We start from the raw sequence: 23,856 nt of genomic DNA, 5'->3' as shown, positions 1-23,856 counted from the left end.
GTTGGTTGATTGCTTTCACATTTTCATAAGCAAAAAGAGTGAGAAGGGAAAGGAAAGAGAAGGAAAAATAGAGGGAAGGAGATAGTGAAAGAAATTAAAGAAAGAGGAAGAAAGAAATAGTAGGGGGAAAAAGAGATTGAAAAGTTATTTTAAAAATTCAGAGTCAAAACTGCTGGATATGTCCTCTCCTGATATTTCAAATCTTGCTATGGGAACCACTGGCAAAGGAAAAAAGCTAGAAGCCTCTGCTAATCAGTTTGCCACTGTCTTCAGATTTAATGCAATATTTGGCTTAGAAATTTTCAAAATCCCCAATTCCAGCTAAAATATTTACAAAGTCCTATGTGTCTCACTTAATGCCTGTTAGGCAATCTTCTTTAAGACTCCACAGATACTTGTAAACCTGTCAGATGAATTGAGGTTTATAAATAAGGCTTTGTCATAAAGAAGACTGCAATGTCAATCAGTTAGAAGTCAATATTTCTCAGGACCTGTCTGAAAACCAAAAGCACAACCAGATAAAGTTCCACATTGGTAAATTAGACTGGACAATAGTTGGCTTGCCCTCAGTTTTCAGTGGCATTAATGGGAATTCTTCTGACCTCAACTACTTAAAGTCATACTCTCCTGTAAATCTGTCACTGATCCAACCCCTTCTTGAGTTATGGCTTAGTGAAAGTTCATTGGTCCAACTATCACTGACAGAGTGACAAGTTGGATTATTATGGAATACTTGGAAGAACGATTCCTTTCTATTGATATTTGAATTGATGGGATATGAAATGCATTGAAGGTCAGAACACCCAAGGGAAAGTCAATACTAGGAATAAAGAAAGAAGGGAGATGGCTCAGAAAAGGCCAGTTTAGGAATACATTTTATTCTCAATTAACTTTGTCTTTCAGTGTTATGAAGAAAGTTTTAAACCTCAAGCCCAGAAAGGGAAAAAAGGCAAAGTAATGGTTTAACTTTCTCTGAATCCTGTTTAGTCAAGTACTCATGATAAGACTGGAACCATAAAGCTGCTTTATTTATTCTCAACTGTATTTTAAAAATTCCTTATAAAGGTTATTACATGTAATGCAATAAGCTAAAATCCTTGGCTTATAAATACTCACTTCAAATATTTGTTGGTTGATTGCTTTCACATTTTCATAAGCAAGCAGTCCTTTATAGATAATTTAATTAGTTGTTATATGTAAGGGCAACAAATAATGAACTATTAGACAAATGGGGAAATAAAAGTGCTAAATTGGTGTAAAAAATAAAAAAGTCATTAGTATCAATTGATCAATGAGAAAGAGCTAGAATTGAACCTTTAACTCTGAATGAATTAATTTACCTATTAAAAGGAGCTAGCTTTTGACCAAAAATATGCTCCGAGATTATTGGATTTTTATGTAAATTGAAAAATAAAGCAAGAATACTAAACTAAGTTGAAAAAAGATTAGCAAAGTCCTTAGATACAAAATTGTTTGTAGCATGGATAACAGCTTGTCTAACATTACAATTTTACATGTTTGATTATACTGATTACTTGGCATGTAAGGATTTTGAACATTTTAAATGATAATAATAAAGCAATTAGGATATTATTTTTTAAATGTAGGTACAGGGATAATACACCTCCCCTACCCCACTTGCTCTACCTTTTTAAATTAACTTTTTATTTTTCCAAATACATGCAAAGATAGTTTTCAACATTCACCTTTGCAAAACCTTGTGTTCCAAAATCTTCTCCCTCTTATCCCACTACCCTCTCTTCAAGACAGCAAACAATCCAATATAGGTTAAACATATGCAATTCTTCTAAACATATTTCCATATTTGTCATGCTGTCAAAAAAAAAAATCAGACCTAAAGGGAAAAAACATAAGAAAGGAAATAAAAAAAAAATAAGCCAACAACAAAATATTATGCTCTGACCTACATTCAGTCTCCATGACTCTCTCTGCATGTGGATGGCACTTTTCATCACAAGTCTGTTGGAAAGCCAAGTCCAGCACAGTTAATCATCACATAATCTTATTGCTTGGTTCTGCTCATTTTACTTAATATTAGTTCATGTAAATCTCTCCAGGTCTCTCTATATTCATCCTGCTGATCATTTCTTATAGAACAATTATATTCCATAACATTCATATACCATAATTTATTCAGCCATTCTTCAACTGATGGGCATCCATTCTGTTTCCAGTTCCTTGAAACTACAAAGAGGGCTGCCACAAACATTCTTGCACATGTGAGGCCTTTTTCCTTTTTTATGATCTTTTTGTGATACAGACCCAAAAGCTTTCCCCCCTCTTTTTGTGTATGTAACCATAATGTCATTGTTCTCTAAGATCAGTTCCAGAAATCCAAAAAGATTCTCTTCTAGAAATGGGAGATTCCATCTTTACTGAAGGCTTTCTCTAACTATTGGTACATTCTGAAATTGATACTTTTTTTTTTTTTTTTTTTTTTTTTTGCTGAGACAATTGGGGTTAAGTGACTTGCCCAGGGTCATACAGCTAGGAAGTGTTAAGTGTCTGAGTTCAAATTTGAACTCGGGTCCTCCTGACTTCAGGGTTGGTGCTCTATCCACTGCGCCACCCAGCGTGCCCAGAATGTTTTTCCCCCCATAAGTCAGGTGTTAAGAGTTATTACTGGGACTCTAAGCAGGATTGTGTCTAACTATGATTATAGGATTACATTTCTAGAGTAGAATAGAACTCCAGAAGCCATATAATCTCATCCTCTTAATTTTATTGATGAAGAAATCAAGGGCTGGTGAAATTTTGCCTAAAATCAACATAGGGTAGTAACAAGCAGAGGCTCCAGTATTCCAAATGCTTAACTATTTCCCATATTTACACTGCTCCATTGTTAGGTGTTAGGTTCTTACTAAGTGCTAATGAGATAATGAGATATTAGGTTCTTACTAGGTGCTAAGTCGGTACTTAACAATTCTCCAGTTCCAGCCTTTACTGGGAGTTTTGTCCCTTTGAACTTCTGGGGAGGAGCTTGCATGCTTAGGAGGAGCAAGTTCATTGGTTGAAGTAATTTTTCCCAGAAGCCCCTGAATTACTCCACACCCATTCTCTAGGAGGATAAAAGACGCAACATTGAGCAAGGGGGAAGAGTCTCTACTCTAGGTCAGTGTTGGCAGCCAAGAGATTGAGTTGAGACAGCAGAACATTACAGTTGGGGGCAGTCTATATAGGGCACACAATTTTTCTGGGAAAGAAAATGTTTTAATATTCCCAAGTAATCTACAAACTTTCTGTAAATTGAGTTTTCTTTCTTTTAAATATAATCCTGAAAAAAGAATTCAGCTATATCAAAATTAGAACCATCAGGTAAAGGACAATCTAAGTTGAAGGTCTATACATTCTTTCAAGCATTCTATCAAGGTAATAAATATGATATAGCCTAAGGGTTGATCAAACCATCAATAAGATACCCAAAATCTTCTAGTAGTTTTCCTTCATAAGAAGTATTAAATCACCCAATCAGATTATATTTATAGTACTTGTAGAAATAGCTATGGAAAACTGGTTGTCCATTCAGTTTTCAAAACATAAGTCAAAAAGCTTTTTTTTTTTTTTCCTACTAAACACAAGTGGTTTCCAAGCTTCCATTAGCAAATAAACATTCACTAAAGCCTACTATGTGCTAGGTACTATGATGCTAAGCTCTCGGGATATAAAAAGAGGCAAAAGCCTCTCTCAAGAGGATCATAAAGGAAACAACATGCAAATAACTCTGTATAAACAAGCTATATGTAGAATAAGATGGAAATAATCACCAAAAATTAATAATCTGTTAACATTAAAATCCCAAATAATCAATAGGGAAAAGGCTAGCAATAAGGGAGATTGGGAAAGACTTTTTGTAGTTGAAATTTTATAGGAAACTTGAAGGAAGCCAGGGCAAATTCTAATTTGTGAGTATTATGTCCAAGGCCTTGTGCTTATCATTTGGGGGAAACACAAAGGGAAATCAATCTTTGCCATGTGAGAATTTACAGTTTGACAAACAAAAGAGGTAAGTAGAATAAATACAATAGTAGAATCAAGTGAGTGCCACAAAAAGATATATACAAATACAGACAGAGCTCATAAATATGTATCAATCTAATTTTTTCTTCACAATTACCTGTTGAGGCATTTAAGTACCATTATTCTAATTTCATTGATTAGAAAGATTTAGAGATTTTAAGTGATTTGTCTGAAGTCATAAGATTAGTAAATATCAGAGTTCATATAATCATGTTTTCTGCTTTTAAATCAAAACTTTAGAGCAATAAGGGAACATAGAAATCAATACTTCAATTCTTTCATTTTAAAGGTGGGAAACTGAGGCACTGAAAGATTAAGAAATATTTCTGAGAACAAATGGATCATAAAAAAAGAAGTGAGATCTGAACCCATTTGTCCTTCATTAGGGAAGATGTCATAGGACATGAGATATTTAAATTGGGATAGATATAATTTTAACATGTGAAAATGAGATGGGACAAAGGGCCAAGGGGATGACATTTTAGACACAGAGAACAGCTTTATCAAAGGGATAGAAGCAGAAAAATCATGATGCTTTTGAACACTAAAGCTTGGACATATAGTGGTACTTTCATGAAGAACCATGCTTAGGAAGACAGGTGATTTCTCAAGAGATAAAGCTAGAAAAGGTCAAATTAAACTATGGCTTGTACTCCAAGATTTTAGTTTTGACTCTTAAGAAAAATATCAAGGCAGTTATCATTCATACTCTTTCATATTGGTCTGATCAACCATAGTAGAGACACTGTAATTTATTACTTTTAATTAAGATTAATTCTTAATTGGGGTTAAATAGGGGGTAGAAATAGTATAAAATGAAATTCTAACTCACTCTTCACATGAAGGAGTCATACTTTTGGCTTTAAAGGGTTTTTTACTTAGACCTGCATAGGAACTTAAAAATATCCAGTTTAACCCCCTCATTTTATAAATGAGGAAACTGGGGTCCACTAGAATTGCATGTCTTCCCTAAGGTCAACCAGATAGTAAGTAACAGAGCCAAAAATCAAACCCAGGCTTTTTGCCTCTAGGAGACTGTGTTTCCTCCCCACTATAAAACATTACTGCTTCTTCTCAGAGACACTCATATATGAAAATACAAAATTCTTCTGGTAATCAAACAGATGAACTAGGTTTCAATTTTCTTGCTCCTTTTTTTTGCACAACACAGTTTGTCTTTGAAGGCATTCCATTTGGGAAATATGTGACCTTTCCCCATCATACTCCATTTAACTGAATGCTTTGCCTCTAAAGTCACCACGATGCAGATCAACATTTTACACCCACTGTCTTTGTGAAATGCTTAATCCCGTTCCTTAAGTTTGCTTTGTTGAAATCATTTTGCAAACATAAATCAAATCAAAGTATTTTTTATTTAAAAAAAAAAAAAACACTTTGCTTGCAAAACTAAATATTTTTGACACCATAGCAACATGCTCAGCACTCTGGCTAATGTATTGGGCCTTGCACTGCAGTTTAGAGTTTTAAAAACTACTGGCAAAAATTCGTAGTGGAAGGAAAGAAAAAAAGCTAATAAGCTAGTCAATAGTAGCTTTAAAATCCTTTGGCCATTGCTAAAGAGAGGTTCATCTCATAAGTATAACTTTTTCATATATAGGATTCTAAAAAATCCATTTTATCATCACGAAATGACATAGAAGTTGGCCTAGGTTCAAATTTTAATTAGTATATATTGTGTGACACTTATAACCTCTCAAGGCTGTTAGCAACTCCCAACAGAGAATTTATGAGATGGAGGTGGGGAGGTGGAACATGGATAAAAGTCATATACGCCAGGTAGGCAAAAGATTATAAATTGCAAAGAAAGTACAGTCCTACTTTAGTTAAGGAAGTTTCCTTACCTGAGAGTTTCTTTTACTAATGATTTGAGAGTCACACTATCCCTAATATATTTTTCTTCCTTCTTTTTAAGGTTTATTATGTTTTAAGTATTTTATTTTTATATTACAAACATTTATACATTGATCCTACTTTGTGAAAGTTCTCTTACAAAAAAGTAAAATCAGCTAAGTAAAACAAATTATACGGTGATATCACCTATTTCACATTTGTACCCTCCATCCCTACCTCTCATTAAAAAAAAAAAAAAAAAAATTAGAAATCTGTTTTTTCTCCCTTTCCACCTAACTCATCTGGGAAAAAACAAAACAAATTTCTTATAACAAATGTGTATGTAGTCAAGCACAACTAATTCCCCAAATAGGTGTACACAAAATGTAAATGCATCATTCTGCACTCTAAACAGAATCACTTTTCTGAAACAATATTTTACCACTGGAATCATAAATGATCATTACAAACTGTTTTTATAGTATTGTTATAATTAATTTTTTAAAGTTTTGTTTTTTAAATTTATTTTATTTTCAATTAATGAAAACAAGTATTTCCATAATAGCATAAGTTAATCTGGTTCTGCTTATTTCATTCTTCATCATTTTATAAGAATGCTCAAAATTATTCATTTTTATAATGTTGATTTTATAGTATAAAATGTCCTGTTTCTGCTCATTTTACTCTATATTAGCTCATACAATTCTTTTCATGTCTTTTTTTTAATTACAGCTTTTATTTACCAGATATATGCATGGGCAATTTTACAGTCTTTTCATGTCTTTTTGAAAGTATAGTCAATTTTCTCAATTTTTCTACAGCACACATTCATTTGCCCTAACTTATTCGGCCATTCCTTAATTGTTGTATATCCTTTTGATTTCTAATCTTTGGCCAACACAAAAAGAAGTACTATAAATATGTACATGAAGGGACCTAAAAGAGATCAAAGAAAGAGGAAACAGTTTTTATCCCTTTTATTGAGGCATCTGGATTGGTACTGACTCATTCATTCACTTAACAACCATTAAGCACCTACTATGTTAGGCACTAGGTGAGCAACAAAGATACATATAACAAGGTCTATAACAAGAATAGCTCAGTCTACAGAGAAAACAAATCATCACATGGTACCTGGGGCAGATGTTGCAGGTAGGCAGAATTGTGCCCAGAAGTATTTGATCCTCAAGACAAAAACCCTCTCTTTTAAATATAAAAACAAATGTTATCCTTTTCTAAGGGAGCTGAAGAGAGACATAGAGACACAGAGAAAGAGACAGAGACTGACTCATGGAGGACACAGATGGGTTTCAACATATTTTTAGTGACAATCTATCAGCAAAACTAAAGGCATATGGGATAACAGAGGAAGTGAATAATGGAAAAAGGAGGTGGGCTGGTAATGAAGCAAAAGTGAGGGATCACAGATGGACATGCTGATTTCTGCATTGCTTCTCTTGAATGTTGCTTGTTTGTACATAGCTTTTTTTCACATTTTCTTTCCCACCAGACTATAAACTCCTCGAGGAAAAGGATTTTCTTTTGCTTGCCTTTGTATTCTTAGTGCTTAGCACATAAGTTTAATAAATAATTAATGATGTGAGTACTTGGCACATAATAGGTTCTTAATGTTTATTTACTGACTCAACTAGCATATGTAATTAAAATAAAAGGTCTAGGTCTTTCATGAAATGCTATGATATAATATGTACAAGAGTTACATAAGAAGAAAGTATATGTAAAAGATTGTTATCTTCAGTGTTGGAGGAAAACACACTGATTCCTCCATTAAATTATATGCATGAAACAAATCCAACTAGCTATATTCTATCATATTGACAAATTATCTTTTCTCTTAAAAAAAATTTCACTTATCTCAGTGTTTTCTTTGTGGTAATTAGCTTCTATATTTTCTAACTACTTTATGGTATGCTTAGGACAAACCATTCACGTGACCACCTAATGCTGTGGAATTGTGAGAGCACACGCATAGTCATTACAATAACAAAAGGTTAATATTTTTTCTTCTTCAGTGTAAATAATCTCTCTTAAAATATAGATACATATAGTCTATCATAATCAATTTATATGTGCTAACTCTTAACTATCTAGGTAATTAAAAATTTTAATACTAACTTTCCCTTCTAAGCCCCCTACATTACCTCTAAAACTTTATATCATGGTATCTCTGTCTGCTTGATATGAAGTATAGTTTCACAATATAAAGTGCTTAAGAGATTATGGAAATGCAGCCCTCTGTTTGGACACTTGCTTTTAAAAAAGAAAATAATACAGGGGATGATAGTCTTGGACTCTCTCTCTTCCTCTGGCCAAATCTCTCCATTAAATAAATATTAGAAATCCGTGTGCCCATATGCAAGGGAGTTTTCCTCAGTCACCATCAGGATGAAGTCAATGACTTCTGTACAGGATTTTTTTTTTTTAAAGATCAACTTGTTCAATCAATTCTGAAACAACTTATCACCCAAGTCTCATCTTGTGCATGGTTCTTGTATAAGACTTTCCCAAATACACAATCTCACTTTTAGTCTTAACTTGTACTTTCATTTCCAAATTATCTTTTGAAACAGAAAATAGGATCAGAATCATGATTACTTTTCCTGGGTTGGGATACTTCCTCTACTAATCCAGTTAGAGTCACTTGGAGAACAGAAAAAATGGGTCAAAGGCTGTTCTTGAATCCAGGCCTTCTTGACATTGAGGCCAGCTCTATTCAAAAATGTTATGCGCCTCTCAATCAGGTTAGAAATATTTGCTCAAGTCATTTGGCCAATGAGCATTTATTATGCATTTATTACAAGGCAAGTACCATACTAAATGCTGAGGATACAGAAAAAAGGCAAATAATAATCCTTGCTCTCAGAACTAAATATTTGTCCAAATAATAGGTAATGCTGGAGATGTTAAAAACCAAAGTTTTAAACTACAAGCAAATAAACCACTATGACAAGATAGCACCCAGCCAAGAGTACTTACTAAAAGCACTTGGAGGTTAACTGGTTGCAGATTTAGTTATAAATGAACTGTCCCCAGAAAGGACTGTCTCAGACTGCTATCATGACTGCTATCCATAAGAAAAGGCCATCCATAAACAAAGGAGTAAATTTCACTTCTTCAACTGGACAAATGGATGATCATTCAACAAAACTTAAACTATTAGAGAAAAGCAAAGCTGTTTATGCAAAGAGTGATTGTGACGCATTAATCCACTAAGAGTAGCTGTGGAGGAGAATAAACAAATATGTTTTCAAGGAGTGGGGGAATGAGTAGCCAAAAGTTGGTCAAGACTTTTAGCAAACCCTTGACAAGATTCCACAAAAGATTAATTTCAAAATAAGTTGCAGTCAGATGTGGGGATGAGAAAGTTGTTTTATCATAGACAGTGAACTGGTTCAAAGACAATAAATTCCTGGATGGAAGCATGTAAATAGTGCTGTCTCCTATGGATCAGTTCTGGGACCATTCTTTGAATATGTGTCAGGGATTGAAGAGGGCCTTACATTTCACTGTGTTAAGGATTTGTGATTCCATCAGTGTGGGTACTTTCTCCACAACTCTGTGACATAGTACATTTCATATCACTTCACCCCTGGTGAACCCTCCTATGAACACCAGGTAGTTTGTTTGGATCTATTTGCTCAAAAACACAAACTAGTTGATTTATGAGGATTCCTCTGAAAAAGTAAATTTTTTTTTATGTTAACACTGAAAAATATAAAATTTATGAAATAAAATAAGTGTTGTATGATATATTTTGGATTTTTAAAATAGATATCTTTCTTCCCCCCCCCTTCTGAAGCTGGGGTTAAGTGACTTGCCCAGGGTCACACAGTTAGGAAGTGTGAAGTGTCTGAGATCAAATTTGAACTCCGGTCCTCCTGAATTCAGGGCTGGTGCTCTATCCACTGTGCCACCTAGCTGCCCCCTAAAATACATATCTTTCAAGTAAAACATCTCACTTTTACTTTATCATTTGTTTTCTTTCTATTGCTTTCTATTGACTATATTTAGGTTGTATATGTAACATAGTTGGGGGAAATTGTAACCTGTATGTAAACTAATATAGTATCTTAAAGATAAAGTCTAGATCTTTTCCTCCAATTTCAAGGAGGAGAAAATAGTATAAAATCTCAGAATAGTAATGAAAGGGGAAGTTGAAATTTCCATATAAAGACAGTCTAAAAAATAATATAATTGACATCAGCCAGAAAAGATGAAGGTCAAGGCAGGACAAGGTTAAAATATATAAAATTGTGGATAGGGTAAATATGATCCCATGACTTTCCCATAAATGTGAGAAATCAGCCCCAAGTATTTCTTATTGGCACATAAGAAAGGAAGTGGTTCAGACAAGTGTGAAGAAGTATCTGGAGAAAATGTCAACATACTTAGGCCAACCCATCCTAGAATAAGAAAGTGTATATTCCTATGTCATGAAAAGGGCTCTCAATCAGGAAGATTTTAAGACTGAGAGTTCATAATGTGCATACTGGTTATTGAAAGCAGTCTTCTCTAGCCTTATTAACGCATTCCTTCTCAAAGCAGGATCTGCTATGATATTGACTAATTTCCTGCCCTGCCCTAATTTCATTCTTTATACCCAAAAGGCTCTAGATATATATTTTTGGCTGATTTAGAAATATTTGTTTTTTTCTCTAAGATGAGCTATTTTGAGTATACCGTCTTCTCTGGGCTCTTCTGGGTAGTTTGCTCCTCCTGTGCCAATAAACAATGCTTATTCCTCAGAAGTTATTTATTAAAACCTGTCATCTATGCAGCCAGAATGAATTTTTCATCAGCCAGGATAAAATACCACTGTAAGACTGTGATAAACAAATGTGGATTTTTGAAGGGGGTTAACTGGTTTCCAAGTTGCTTACAGTTATACTGGTGTTATTTTTGAATGTATAAAACCACTGACAACTGTACCATCACAATTTTTTTTTTCAAAATCTGTAAATAAAAATTTATAAATTAAAAAAAAATTTTTTTTTTCAATTTTAACAAATCCTGAAAGGGAAACATGGCCGTGTGTGTGTGTATGTGTATGTGTGTGTTTTTACTTAACAGAAAAAAAACCAAAATCAAAGGCCATAGATTTTAGTCTTGACTCTTTTTGTCTGTTATTCTTTGATATTTCTGACATTTCCTATGCCTTCAGAATCCTAATCTGCTAATAAAAGAAGAACTTTCAATCTCCTATCTAAAGGAATTTTAAAGTAATGGCCAAAGGATGGATTTCTAAATTTTTAGAATATTAAATACCAATAGTATTGGGGAGGGAGAAATGTGTGTCTGAGGCAGCTGTCCCACTCTGAAAAGGAGTAAGGTGGCATAAATAAATAATTTTAGGTAGGATCTACACTCTCATAGTCAAAACTTGTACTTAGTTCTATCTTTGTTAATATATGACAACACAGTGGTAGCAGTTATGAATTCTTCAGTGCTTCTTTGTCATTTATCTCCTTCCAGACAAGTAAGCACTTCCCTGAAAATCTGTCTGTTTCTGACAAAAGCTGTACATGTATACATACCATATTTATCTTCACTGTTTTATGATATGTATATATTTATGGGATTTTTTTCCCATAAAAAGAGTATATCTTCTTTTCTCTCCTGCTCCATCTCCATCCAGATTATATATTCCTTAAAAAATGCAGGTGGATCCCTTTGATTTCTTTTTCATCTTCTCATGGAAACTACCCAAAATTCTATATATAATGAGTGCTCAGTAATTTTACAGAGGATCCTATGATCTGGAGTTAGTTAGACTTATATGAAATATTTTGGCTTGTAAAGCACAAGAAAACACTTAGTTCCATGCCCTCAATTTAGAGAGGAAAATTAAAAATTGAAAAGGGTAAGGAGACTTATCCAAGATCATATATACAGAAATAGCAGACCTGTAATTTCAACCTAAGTTATCTGACTCCAAATTCAAAAGACTGTTTCCACTATCTACCTCATTTTTCTCATTTGTAAAAATGGGTATAATATTAGTACCTACCTCCTAGGGTTGAAATAATATTTGTAAAACACTTTGCAAGCTTTAAAATTCTCCATAAATGCTAGTTTTTATTGTTGTTATTGATACTATAATCTTTATTATTGACACTTTCACTTAGTCATGGTCATGGACAATATCTATCTTTGACCTATGTGTGAATACTAATGAAGTTCAGTTTAAATCCCACTGCAAAGTGCAACATGTACACCAGCTAATATTGTTCAAATTATTTACTTTTAAAGGATTGTGCCTGTCTAAAAAATTAGAGCCTGGTGCTTCTTGGGATTTGCTAATCACATCTGGTTTAGCTTTAGATATTTTCTGGAGTTTTGCCAGCAGCCACGACACTTTAATGGCTACAATAAACCTCAGAACCTCATCAAATCTTTGCTGTATGTGTGAAAATTATGTCCTCTTCAATTAAACATTTAATCTGAGTTCAAGCCGAGATCTTATTGACAGGGAGGTTAAATCTGAAAGAGACTGTTAGATCAAACAAATCCACCAGTCTGCCTAGATTTTAGAGACAAAGAAATTCATTATAGAGTCAATGGTCCATAATTTTTTAAGTACTTACTGTACATCTTTTATCTATGAAAAAAAAAAAAAAAAGAAAAAAGAAAAAGCAATGGCATTCTCTAAAGATTCCCAGGTATTTTTTGTATAAGATTTCAATGTGTATACTGAGGAGGAATACACTTATTTTTAGCAATTTTAAAAAAATGTTTAAAATCTTTTGCTGTAACCCAACACAAAAAGAAGAACAATTGAAGCAGTATCTCTAGCTTTCTCTGTGAGGCCATTAAACTGGAACTGGAGGGCCCCCATCATTTCCTTACAATCAACTAAGAAGAGTGTCAACTAGTCAATAAGTGATTCTCAACTAGACTCCTGTGTTTCCCTGGAGGAAAGAAAATAAATCAAAGTCGAGAATTCCAGTGAAAACCACCACCTTCCAACTCTCTTCCCCGGCACCCTCCTGCTTCTGACTTTGCAATTTATCATCAGAATCATAGGGATGTCAAAGTGAGGCAGCAGAGGCAGGAAGACGGAACGAGGCAGCCCCCGGATGGCAAGTTAGAGAAGGGGAAAGATCAAACGGAGATCAGGTTTCCACACAAAGGACTACATGAGAGGGCAGGCCAAGGGTTTTACAGGGGCCAAGAGATGAGAAGAGATAGAGCACTCTTGGATGGCTCTATTGAATAAACAAGCACTGATCTTGCCCTACCATTGTTGACCTTTGCAGCTGTCATGAAGGTGGATTTAATTGTTGCAAAGGGGAAAGATAAATTGCTATAGGATGGTTTTCTCTGTTTTACTACAAGAAGAAATTGAGCTTTAAAGTCAACTTGGAAGAAGACAAAGTATGCCATCATGTCTTAAGGAAATGGGAAGGGAAGACTAAAATGACCACAGGCTCCTATTTTACATTTCTAAATGAACTGCCTATTTAGTCAGATTCACTCCTCCAACTATATCAATAGAAGAAACCCACATGTTTCTTTAATAAAATTTACAAGATATAAGTATTTGCTTGTCATCACCTCACTTATTTAAACAAGTTTTATGACTAAAGTAAAAATAAATGCTTATTTCTACATCTGGGAGATAATTATCTTGATTTTATTTCAAGTTTCATACTGTAACTAGTCAAAGAGTTAAATTTTTGAGCTTCCTATTACAATAAACATTTAAAAAAATGTTTATTTTATATCTTAGCATAAAAATTTTCCTAGTCGAAATTTTTCATTTCCTCAAACTTCTCCTTTGGCACATGGAGTTCCATTTCCACATTAACACTGTTCCTAAGTCTTTCTTAAAGATCCTCAGTTGCACTTATACTAGTACTGAGGCATCTTTATGTTCTTGGGCAAAAGGATGTCTCCATAGTTAAAATGAAAGTCTCTGGAAATGCCAGAGGAAAATTCTTGCCTAAGAAAAGCATATTTTCACCTTAAAAAAAAGAGTGTTGGGGGGAAAGAGGAAGGATGCTCCATTTTACATTAAATTATTTCAAAATAATTCAGAAAAGGAATGTAAAAAGAAATATGGTCAGCTTCCTGTGCTTTGCCATAATGGTTCTTCTTCAGTTTACACATATAGTAAGTATGAACATTTACATATATGTGTATGTAAGGAAAATATACAGTATGAAAACAACTTACTAATCTACTTTAAACCTACTACATTTAAAAAAAAAGGATGAGAATTTTCATAAGACTGTGGAATGGTATGACAACCATATATATCAATATATACTAACTAGTAAACAATTCTGCATCTAAAAAATGCTGCCAATTATTATTATAATAATGGAAAAGTATCCAATACCTTCCAGCTGCCTCTTCAGCTTTCTCAAGTCCTTAATGAGGTCTTCAAATTTGACTTGGGCAGCCAGAAAAAAATCTTGTGGTTCAGGGAGAGGAAAAATACTCTTCTCTGTTCCTGCCTCCTAAAAAGTAAAATAAAACAAAATTGTATAAACACAGAGAGAATAAATAAAGCACAATCCTCCTAGCATTATTTATAGCTCTAAGATATACTATTGATGGGGGAAAAAGATGTTTTGTTTAGTGTTAGAATAACAATCATAATGTTTTATCCTTTCTAGATATCAACCATGTTCCTTCTCTGTCTACTTTCCTTTCCTCCAGAATGATTTTGTTCTTGTTAGCTCTGTGAATCTAAATGGGTTAGATTTCATTTTGACTTGTAAATAAAAAAGAAAATTGTAAGGTATATGCTGATCTTGGAAAATATTCTTAGGGATAGATTATTAGGCATTTGAAGGTAGCTTTAAATTTAAGGTTTGAATTGCTCTTTCTGACAGTTAAACAATTTATCATAGTAGTAGATTAAATAGGTAGCTTAGAAGGTCACATAAAACTCAAATATTTAGTTGTCTGGTTATGATAAATCCTTAAGATACCCAATAGTTTTCTTATAATTCTACACAAGTTCTTACTTGCCTGATTTCCCATTATGATATAAAATTTCAATTAGGTTCATTTTTGTTTGGATCAAAATAACTGAAAGGCTTTCCCCAACTGTTATTGGATTCTTCCAAAGAAAAGTTTATTTTAGACATGTGGACAGATTAATTTTACTAACTTTAAAACACTGGTTATATTCAAGTATGCATCAGAATAGAAGAAGAAATTGAGGAACATTTTGAGAGGTTACCATCTCAGGAATTTTGTGACAGAACTCTTCTGTGTTGCAAATAAGCTTATTTTCAACTGTGCTTTTCTTAGAACAAACCCTGGCTTGTACTCTTTTGATCATATTGGCCAAAAATTTGTGTTTTGGTTGTAATATCAATTTCAAATAAAATCAAATTTCAATTCGATTCAAGAAAGGCTCTATTCTTTAAAAAATAACCCATTTGGGGACCCCCCGTTTTTCAGTTTTGTTTTATTGACTGTCTTATTAATAAAAACTTTATGAAGACTTAGACACACAAGGTGTCCTACACTGGTGGAATGTGATATCTAATCAATAAATCACTTTGAGGAGGTCTCCTGTCTCCCTTTTTCCCTTTCATCATCATTTAAAAACCACACTGTCTTGTAAACAACTATCAGGTAATAGAGGAAGGTTTTATATTGTTCTTAAAGTCAATCACTCTTATCTGCTTTAAAAGTCTCTCTTTTTTTTTTTTTCTTTCAAGATTTTTGGGTCTTCCTTTTTTATGGCACCTCTACAGTTTTTGTAGCAAGGTGGCATGGTGAATAGAGTGTTTGCTCCTACAGGCCTCATACACTTACCCTGGGTGACTCTGGGCAAGTTACTTGACCCTGTTTGCTTTAATTTTCTCATCTGTAAAATGAGCTAGAGAAGGAGGTGTCAAATCATTTCAGTATCCTTGCCAAGAAAACTCCAAAATGGGGTCAGGAAAAATTGGACATGACTCAAAACAACTGAACAACATCACAGTTATTGTTAATAATAATAATAATAATTTCCTTTCATTAAGTCCTCATTTGTCTTATCACTGTAGAGAGATGGTTCTGGCTTCTCAAAAGCTGTACTAACTAAATGGAATGAGTTCTTCGAGGCTCTATTGAGATATAGAATCTTTGACTAGAGATCCAATTAACAGTCTGGGTATGTGTCACCTAAAAATGAGGAGATAAGGATAAAGTGACATTTCATCATCAAGAAGCTAGTTCCTAAGACTTTCTTTTTTCCTGTAGCAACTTTTGAACTTAGCCAAGTTGGTGGAGACAGGAAGATATATTGATGAACTCACAAACCATTTGTTTGTTTATTTATTTATCAGGGTCAGTATTAGAATAGTACTAGATGTAGAGTTGAGGAGACCCATATGATTTTGGGCAAATTACTTAATCTCTCTTAAACAGTTTCCTCATCTATAAAATTAAGGAGTTGGACTTGATGGCCACCCATATCCCTTTTGGCGCTATGATTTATTTTAGAAATATTTTTTATTTTAGGAATAATGATAATAGCTATCATTTATATAGCTCTTTAAGTTTTCAATGTGCTTTACACATATTCACTCATTTAATCCTCTCAACAATTCTGGGATATAAATGGTATTATGAACTCCATATTACAGATGGGCAAACTGAGGCAAGCAGATATCAAGTAGCTAGACTAGGATTATGGAACTAATAAGTGTCTAAGACTATATTTGATTTCAGGTCTTCCTGATTTTAGGTTCAGTGTTCTACCCACTGTACTACCTAGCTGCTTCAGTTTTTCTTAATGAAAAAGTAATGTGAAGAACAACTTTGACTGAAATGTTCACCAAAAAGCTAGGGCAGGGCCTACAAATAACTGCTCTTTGTTGCCAACCACAAAAATCTTGCACTTAAGAGAAAAAGAGACCTAACAGTTCACAAAATCATATTACTTTGAAGTTAAATACTTTCTGTACAATAAAGTTCAAGAAACCAGCACAGAAATGTGGGTTTTCCTCCACTTTGGGTTGGCCCTTTCCCTATTTGAAAATAATCTTAAAATTTTCCTCTAAGGAACTTGTATCCTTGTATTCAATTCTGTTTACCAACAGTTTAGTTTGTTTTTTGAAACTTTTATCCCCAAATTATCTGTCTCAATTAATGGCATCATAAGCATATAGAGCAATTCACTATTAAAAGCTTGCAATGATTACAACCTGGTTTAACTTGCTTTTCCCAATACTTTTCAGAATAACTCTTCTGAAGAGTTCTTCATGTTCATGATGAAATGTGAATACATATACTCACATATGTATATACCACTTCTAAGTTGTCCTAGACTATTCTCACCTTTTTTTATTTACCTTAGTCCTCCATCAAATCACATACATACATAGCTCTTTCTTGTTTATTATAATTTATGTGTGTATTTTAAAAGATGACTAATGCAAATATCTAAATGTTTTCTCTATCCCCTTCCCACTCTGCTCTTGAACTGTGTCTCCTGTTAAACAGACTGAAAGCCTACTAAGGGCATGTAGTACTTTGTACTTTGTAATCTTTTCACAGGGTCTAAAACAACAGCTCTCAAAGGTTGTCCCCAAGACTCTTTTAGGTGCTCCTGGATGTCAAAACCATTTTCACAAAAATACTAAGACAGCTTAACTTCTAATATAATAAACATTGATAAATATAGTCCACAGTAAAAAATTTAAAAATAAAAAGCTCTTTGAGGAAGTTCTGAATAGTTTTTAAGAGTATAAAGGGGTCTTGAGATTAAAAAGTTTGAGATCCACTGATGTAGAACAATGTTGTATACGCAGCCAGGTAGTGCAGTGGAGTACTAGACTTGGAAGTCTGGAAGAGCTGTGTTCAAATCCGTCTCTGGAACCTACTAATTGTGGGATTGCTACCTATCTGTAATATGGGGATGATAACATATAACTCATAGAATTGTTGAGAATCAAATGTAATTTTATACACACACACAAACACACAAGAAATAAGTTCTTTGTAAGCCTAAAAGTGCTTTTTAAGTATTATCGTTCATTTGTATCCAACTCTTTATGACCTTGTGGACCATACTATCCAACAGATTTTCTTGGTAAAGACATTGAAATGGTTGGCCATTTTCTTGTCTAGATGATCAAATCAAACAAATGACTTGCCCATAGTTACAGAGCTCATAAGTGTATGATGCCAGAGTTGAATTCAGTTCTTCTTGACTCCAGGTGTACTGCTCTATCTGCCTCCTTATAAGTATTAGTTGTTATAATTATAAATGGATAATCAAGCAGAATAGTTGCCATTATTTCCTTACCATATTTTCCCAAAGTACTACATTTCTTGAAGACCTACACCATCCTTTGTTCCTCTCCATGTGTTGTGGGAGCAGTGTTTTAGCAATGATGAGTAGAACATATGAAATTAAAATAAGATGATCATTCTTAGAAAATTTTTCTTTTCTTTGGGAAATAAAACTAAATTGGGCAGCTGGACTTGGCTTGCTATTGTTCACAGGGTCATAAAGAATCAGACATGAATGAACACTACAACTAAGGTTTTGAAATGATTTGGCCTTAAACCAGTCCCCCCACAAGCACCAAGGATAAAAGGTCTGGCATTAAAATGACTTAGTTTTTCAGTATCTGAGTAGCTATCACTGCATCCTGTTTTAGAAATATGACTTTTCTGACTTCATCTAGATTTTTCCAGAGAAAAATCCTGGGTGCAATAGAAGGAGGTGTGAGGGCATATGATTATTTCAAGTCTTTCTGGAGAAGCATCATTGAAAATGTCATATTCTCCTGTCATTTACTCTGCTTACCGAGTCATAATGGCGTAGATAATATTTCACAACGTAGTCTACTAGGTTAATCCCATTATCCTAAGGAGGAAAGAGAAAAATAAAATCATTCACACTTTGAAATTCACTTAAAATCATTTGATATACATTTCCATATATTAGGTGAAGGACTGAGGCTTAGGTGTATAATTATAACTATCAGTTCAAATAGACTTATACCATATTTTCCTTTTTTACTCAAGCCTAGCCATAAGGCCTTTGCCTTTATGTTTCAGTTTTCCCTTTGAACTATTGAAATAAACTTGCCCCTGATTATTATGGTTATGAAATAAATAATGAGAAAAAGCAAACTATTTTCACTATCTGAATAAAGCCTTTTTAAAGTATTGCTACATGCAATGATATAGTAGGAATCTGATTTAGAGATAAATGGTCAAATTCTAAATTAGGTATTTACTCCATTTGTGACTCTTGGCAAAGCTTCTCTGAGGCTGTTTCCTCATCTGTAAAAGAAAGGAGGTAAAGCTATGGGTTTGCTAAGGTCTCTTCAGTTTCTAAAACTTTTAATTATATAGTTCCCTAGGACAATGATTAGACAAAGACAAGAATTTCCATCGGGGCAGGTAGATGGTGCAGTAGACAGAACACCAAGTCTGGAGTCAGAAAGATCTGAGTTCAAATCCAATCTTAGACTCTAGTTGTACGTAATTTCCTCTGTAAATGGGGATAACAACAGCACCTACCTCCTAGAGTTTTTGTGAATATTAAATAATACAATAGTAAAGCATTTAAACATGAAAAGCACAAAAGCACTATATAAAATTAGCTATTATTGTTACTTTTCAATTATGCTATGAGTTGAGAAGGAACAGAAAAGTGAAAAGGAGAAAAAGCAGAATAAAAAAGTTTTCTATTCCATCAATCCCCCACCCCCAATTTTTCCTTCTCTACAGAGAGAGGGAGAGAGGGGCAGAGGCATAACGCAGGAGTGCTTGTAAGGGCGTGAAAACAGGCTTAAAAGGAGCACCATGTCATTTTATGACCCTGGGAGTCCAGAGGAGAGCAAGCCCTCCCACAAGGCAGTCTTTGTATCCTTTTCACATGGGTCCAATTCTAATTTGCCTGTGTGCCTTCCTTTACCTCCCCCCAACCCCCATGGGACTCTTAGGGATCGGCTAGTGTCTCCTAAAGAACCAACTCTGCAGGGGTGTGGAGCCAACTGATAATCAGGCCTGGGTCTTTGACAGTAGGTAGGCTCCAGCCCAATTGTGTAGTGAGCTAGAAAGTAATTCAAATGCACTGTTGTAATGATGATTCCTCATTGCTGCCATTCAGGAAAGAATAGATTACACGTAGCCAACTCCAGGCTCCTTCAGGCTGGTGTTTCACATGACAGATGGGATGGTGGCTTATTTGTTTCACATCCTCCTCAATGCTCCTGAAACTCAGCCCCTATTGGCTCATTTAAAGCAATTGATAGACAGAAAAAAAGTCATGCTGGACTCTTCCATAAAGAGTATTAATTTGTCCCACAGGAAAAACTACCTTGTCTTAGGAAACAAAAGGAGAACAAAGGCAAGGAAGAAAAGACATGTAGTACATGAATCTTTACAGATAAGTCAGGGAGCATGATGGAATATAACAAAAGAAATTATTTTAATTAAAAGACTATGAGAAGCAAGGTAGCAATCTGGATACAGAGCTGGACTCTCAGTCCAAGAAGATCTGGGTGCAAGTCTCATCTCTGGCACATAGTGACTTTGTGACCCTGAGAAAGTAACTTAACTCTCATGCTATGGTCACTTTTCTGTGAATAACATTACAGAGATGGTGTTAACTTTTATTAGCAGAGGGAATTATCTTGAGAAAGAGTATCTAATTAAAGAGATAGAGAGAAAATGGCTGATGTCTATTATACCACAATATATAGATACTTAACCCGACTTTTGACATCCTTGAGTTTGGGCAGAATTTCCAAGCTGTATCCATCTGCCTGACCCCGAGTCCTGTTTCCTCCATTCATATAGTTTCCAAAAGCCAGAATTAAGGCTAAAATATCCTTTACACTCTTCATATCTAGCAAGCCCTGTGAAAACAAATACCAAGTTATGATATTTAGTAGTCTTACACCCCAAATGATAATGCAGGTGATGTATGACAGTAGGCAGATTATCAATGGTGTAAAAACACATTTTCCTTAATCTCCCCAGAAATGTCCATAAAAATTACTTCTTCCTATTCATCAAAGTAATTATAAGCATTGCATATTTTATAGATTAAATATTAACTGGAATAATCATGGTCTCTGAACCTGTTGGAACTTAAAATTTAATAGTCTTTACAAATTTTTTTTTTGCCTGACATATTTAGGTTTATTCCTTGATGATTGCAGTGTGGAAAGGAATTTAATGCCACTTAAGAATCTCTCTAGAAGACAAGCAATTTATATATGTATAGTTCAATTATAGTCAGTCACTATACTGTATAGTATAAACAGTAAGGTTCTCCTTTTTCAATAAGTATAAAATTAAGAGGACAGCCACTCTGAAAGCAACCTAAGGGCATTCATTGGGATTTACTATGTGCTTGCTGATGAGTCCATAAACTTTTACTATTTAAAACTGTTCAAGATTTCTTTCAGATCCCCATCTCATTTTGGTTTTCTTCTTATTCTTGTTACTTAAATGAAAAAAATTCAAAAAGACTTATTTCTTCCGTATGGTCTCAGATGGATAGAAATCCATTTCAATGCAAAGATGAAATGCTTTTTGTTTTGTTTTAAATTACCTTCTTTTTTTTCCTCTTCTCTGTTAGGGTGGTACTAAGAGAGTTCATTATAATATGGTAATATTTATTATTTCTTTATTGAAAACATCTACTATTTGGGTTAAAAAGCCAAACATATGACCACTTAAGGACCGATTAAGTATCAAGTCATTCTTGGAAAATATTATGTTCTTATGGAAATAGATCTTTGAAAGAAAAATGGGGAAATGAAACCATTTAAGTCTTGTGTTACATATGCGACATAGCTAGTACTATGAGTATATTGGACTTGTTGGAGTAGGGAGAGTATTGCTTCATTTGGTAACACCCATCTGGAATCTGGGATTTCTCCTTTCCTCTACTGCCACTCAAGTTACCTTTTTATATGCTTATGTCACTAGCCCTGATCATAAAAAGATCCTATAAATGGCCAAAATATGCAGTCAAGAAAAAATACTGATAAGTTCCTTAGAATCAGTTATCCCATATATTTATTTGCATTACAAGTCTTTAGAATCCATTTTATTTTCTAAACTGGATGAACCCTAAGTGATCAATCTTATGGATTCAATGACAAGATATTTTTCTCATCTAAACTACTTAGGGGATATTCTTCTTCAGAAAGTTGTTTTGAGAATTGAAAGAGAATATATATAAAGTACTTTTCAATGTGTATAAAACATTATGAAAACCTATATATGTGTCAGTTATTATCATTATTATTATTACCAAGTGCTAGAACTATAATAAAATGATTTTTTCAATATAATTGGTTATGAAGAACCATTCCAGAAAAAAATGGGAAATGTAGATGTTCTCCTCTCCCTATCTACCAATCCAACCCTACTCCCCCCCCCCCAAAAAAAAGGATAAAATAAAATTGCAAAATTCCTACTTTAAAGGCCTTTGAAAAACCTAGCATCCTAAAACTAAAAATGTTCTCTGGAGGACATTTTATCTATACTCTTGTCTCTGAGCATTATATTAAGTAAGGTAATGAACACACCTTTGAAGCCCTTGTAATGATCTCCACCTTTCGATGAACAGAGGTAATGCCTTCAGAAAAGACAGATCTGAAGATTATGCACTGGGCACGTTCAGCAAAATTTGGAATCTGGGCTAATTCATATAAGAATCTGTGGAAATAAGAATGAATTACACATACACAGGTATAGTCAGGAAAATTAAATAACAGAAACAAAACAGAAAGAAGCTAGCTTTAGAATTTTCTTTGAGAAAAAGCTACTTTTGGTATAAGTTCACATATTTTATTTAAATCCAATATCTACAAAAGATGTATGTAATCTTAAGGACTGATAAGAAAGGACTGTGATTAGAAATTAAGGCTCAAGGATTTTTGTTTCTAACCACTTGCTTGGTTGATATGTGACACAATAGATAGCACTGGAATCACAGATTTGAGTTTAGATCTAACTTCTGACAATTAATTATTAGCTCAGCGATTCTGGACAAGTCACATACACTATCTGCCTCAGTTCCTCATGTAACAATAGCACCTATCTCCCAAGGTTGGGAGGATAAAATGAGAAGATATTGGTAAATTGCTTTGCAAACTTTAACTATAAAGGTGCTAGTTATAAATATGGTTCAAATACAATCTTTTTTTTTTTTTTGGCATTTTAGATAAAGTCTATTTTTAAAGTTAGCTTACTTAATGGGGTTTCTTTGAAGATATGTGTTTGTATACATAGAAATGAAAATTTCTAAATATATACATATGTGTGTATATGCATTTTGTGTGTGTGTGTGTGTGTGTGTGTGTGTGTATGAATGTCTTTATTATTAGACAGTAAGCTCCATCATGGTAGAGACCATGTCTTATTTATCTTTCATATTCTCTGATATTTGGAATAGTATTTTGGGTAGGCACTTAATAAATATTCATTAATTGATCTTAAGCATTTTAGGATCAGAAAACTTGTTGACTAAAACCAAGACCGCTGTCTCTATTGTCATATTTGATTTGTTCCAAAAGAGCAAACAGTGCAAGTGCCTAATTTTATTTTTAGTATCTGAAATTATACATGGTAACTCTCTTCTTCAAAATATCCATTCTAGCTGTGTTTATAAGGTTAAGTGGCATACAGAATTCAGAGCCAGGAAAAAGCAAGTAGACTGTATGGAGTAGTGGAAAGAGCATTGACTTGGAAGACCTAGATTCTTGACCCAGCTCCGTTACCATGTGACTTTAAGCAAATGTCACTTCTCTAGGTCTTGTATGCCCATTTATAAAGTTAGGATGTGAACTGGAGTAATAGAAAGAGAGCTAGATTTGGAGAGAGAAGATTTGGGTTCAAAATCTGGCTCTGCTACTTATGTGATCTCAGTCAAGCAATTTTGACTTGTTTTTCATTTCCCCATTTTTAAATTAGGGAGATTCAATTTGATGGCCTTTAATGTTATTTCCAACTTTAAAT

At 33.9% G+C, this 23,856-nt stretch overlaps 1 protein-coding gene across 3 annotated transcripts in view; it reads right to left on the bottom strand.

Annotated features, from left to right (window-relative positions):
* FMN1 (formin 1) overlaps positions 1 to 23,856 on the bottom strand; it is a 513,415-nt gene that overhangs the window by 103,115 nt on the left and 386,444 nt on the right. For all 3 annotated transcript variants that reach the window (XM_074289191.1, XM_074289190.1, XM_074289192.1), the window contains 4 exons: positions 22,425 to 22,554; positions 20,592 to 20,738; positions 18,674 to 18,733; positions 14,252 to 14,372 (listed from right to left, as the gene is read on the bottom strand). In XM_074289191.1, the coding sequence (XP_074145292.1) occupies positions 14,252 to 14,372; positions 18,674 to 18,733; positions 20,592 to 20,738; positions 22,425 to 22,554 (458 nt within the window). The remainder of the gene's footprint in view (positions 1 to 14,251; positions 14,373 to 18,673; positions 18,734 to 20,591; positions 20,739 to 22,424; positions 22,555 to 23,856) is intronic.

This window comes from Sminthopsis crassicaudata, chromosome 2, assembly GCF_048593235.1.
Source record: "Sminthopsis crassicaudata isolate SCR6 chromosome 2, ASM4859323v1, whole genome shotgun sequence".
In the NCBI taxonomy this organism is placed as follows: Eukaryota; Metazoa; Chordata; class Mammalia; order Dasyuromorphia; family Dasyuridae; genus Sminthopsis; species Sminthopsis crassicaudata.
This window is presented reverse-complemented; position numbering and strand designations above follow the sequence as displayed.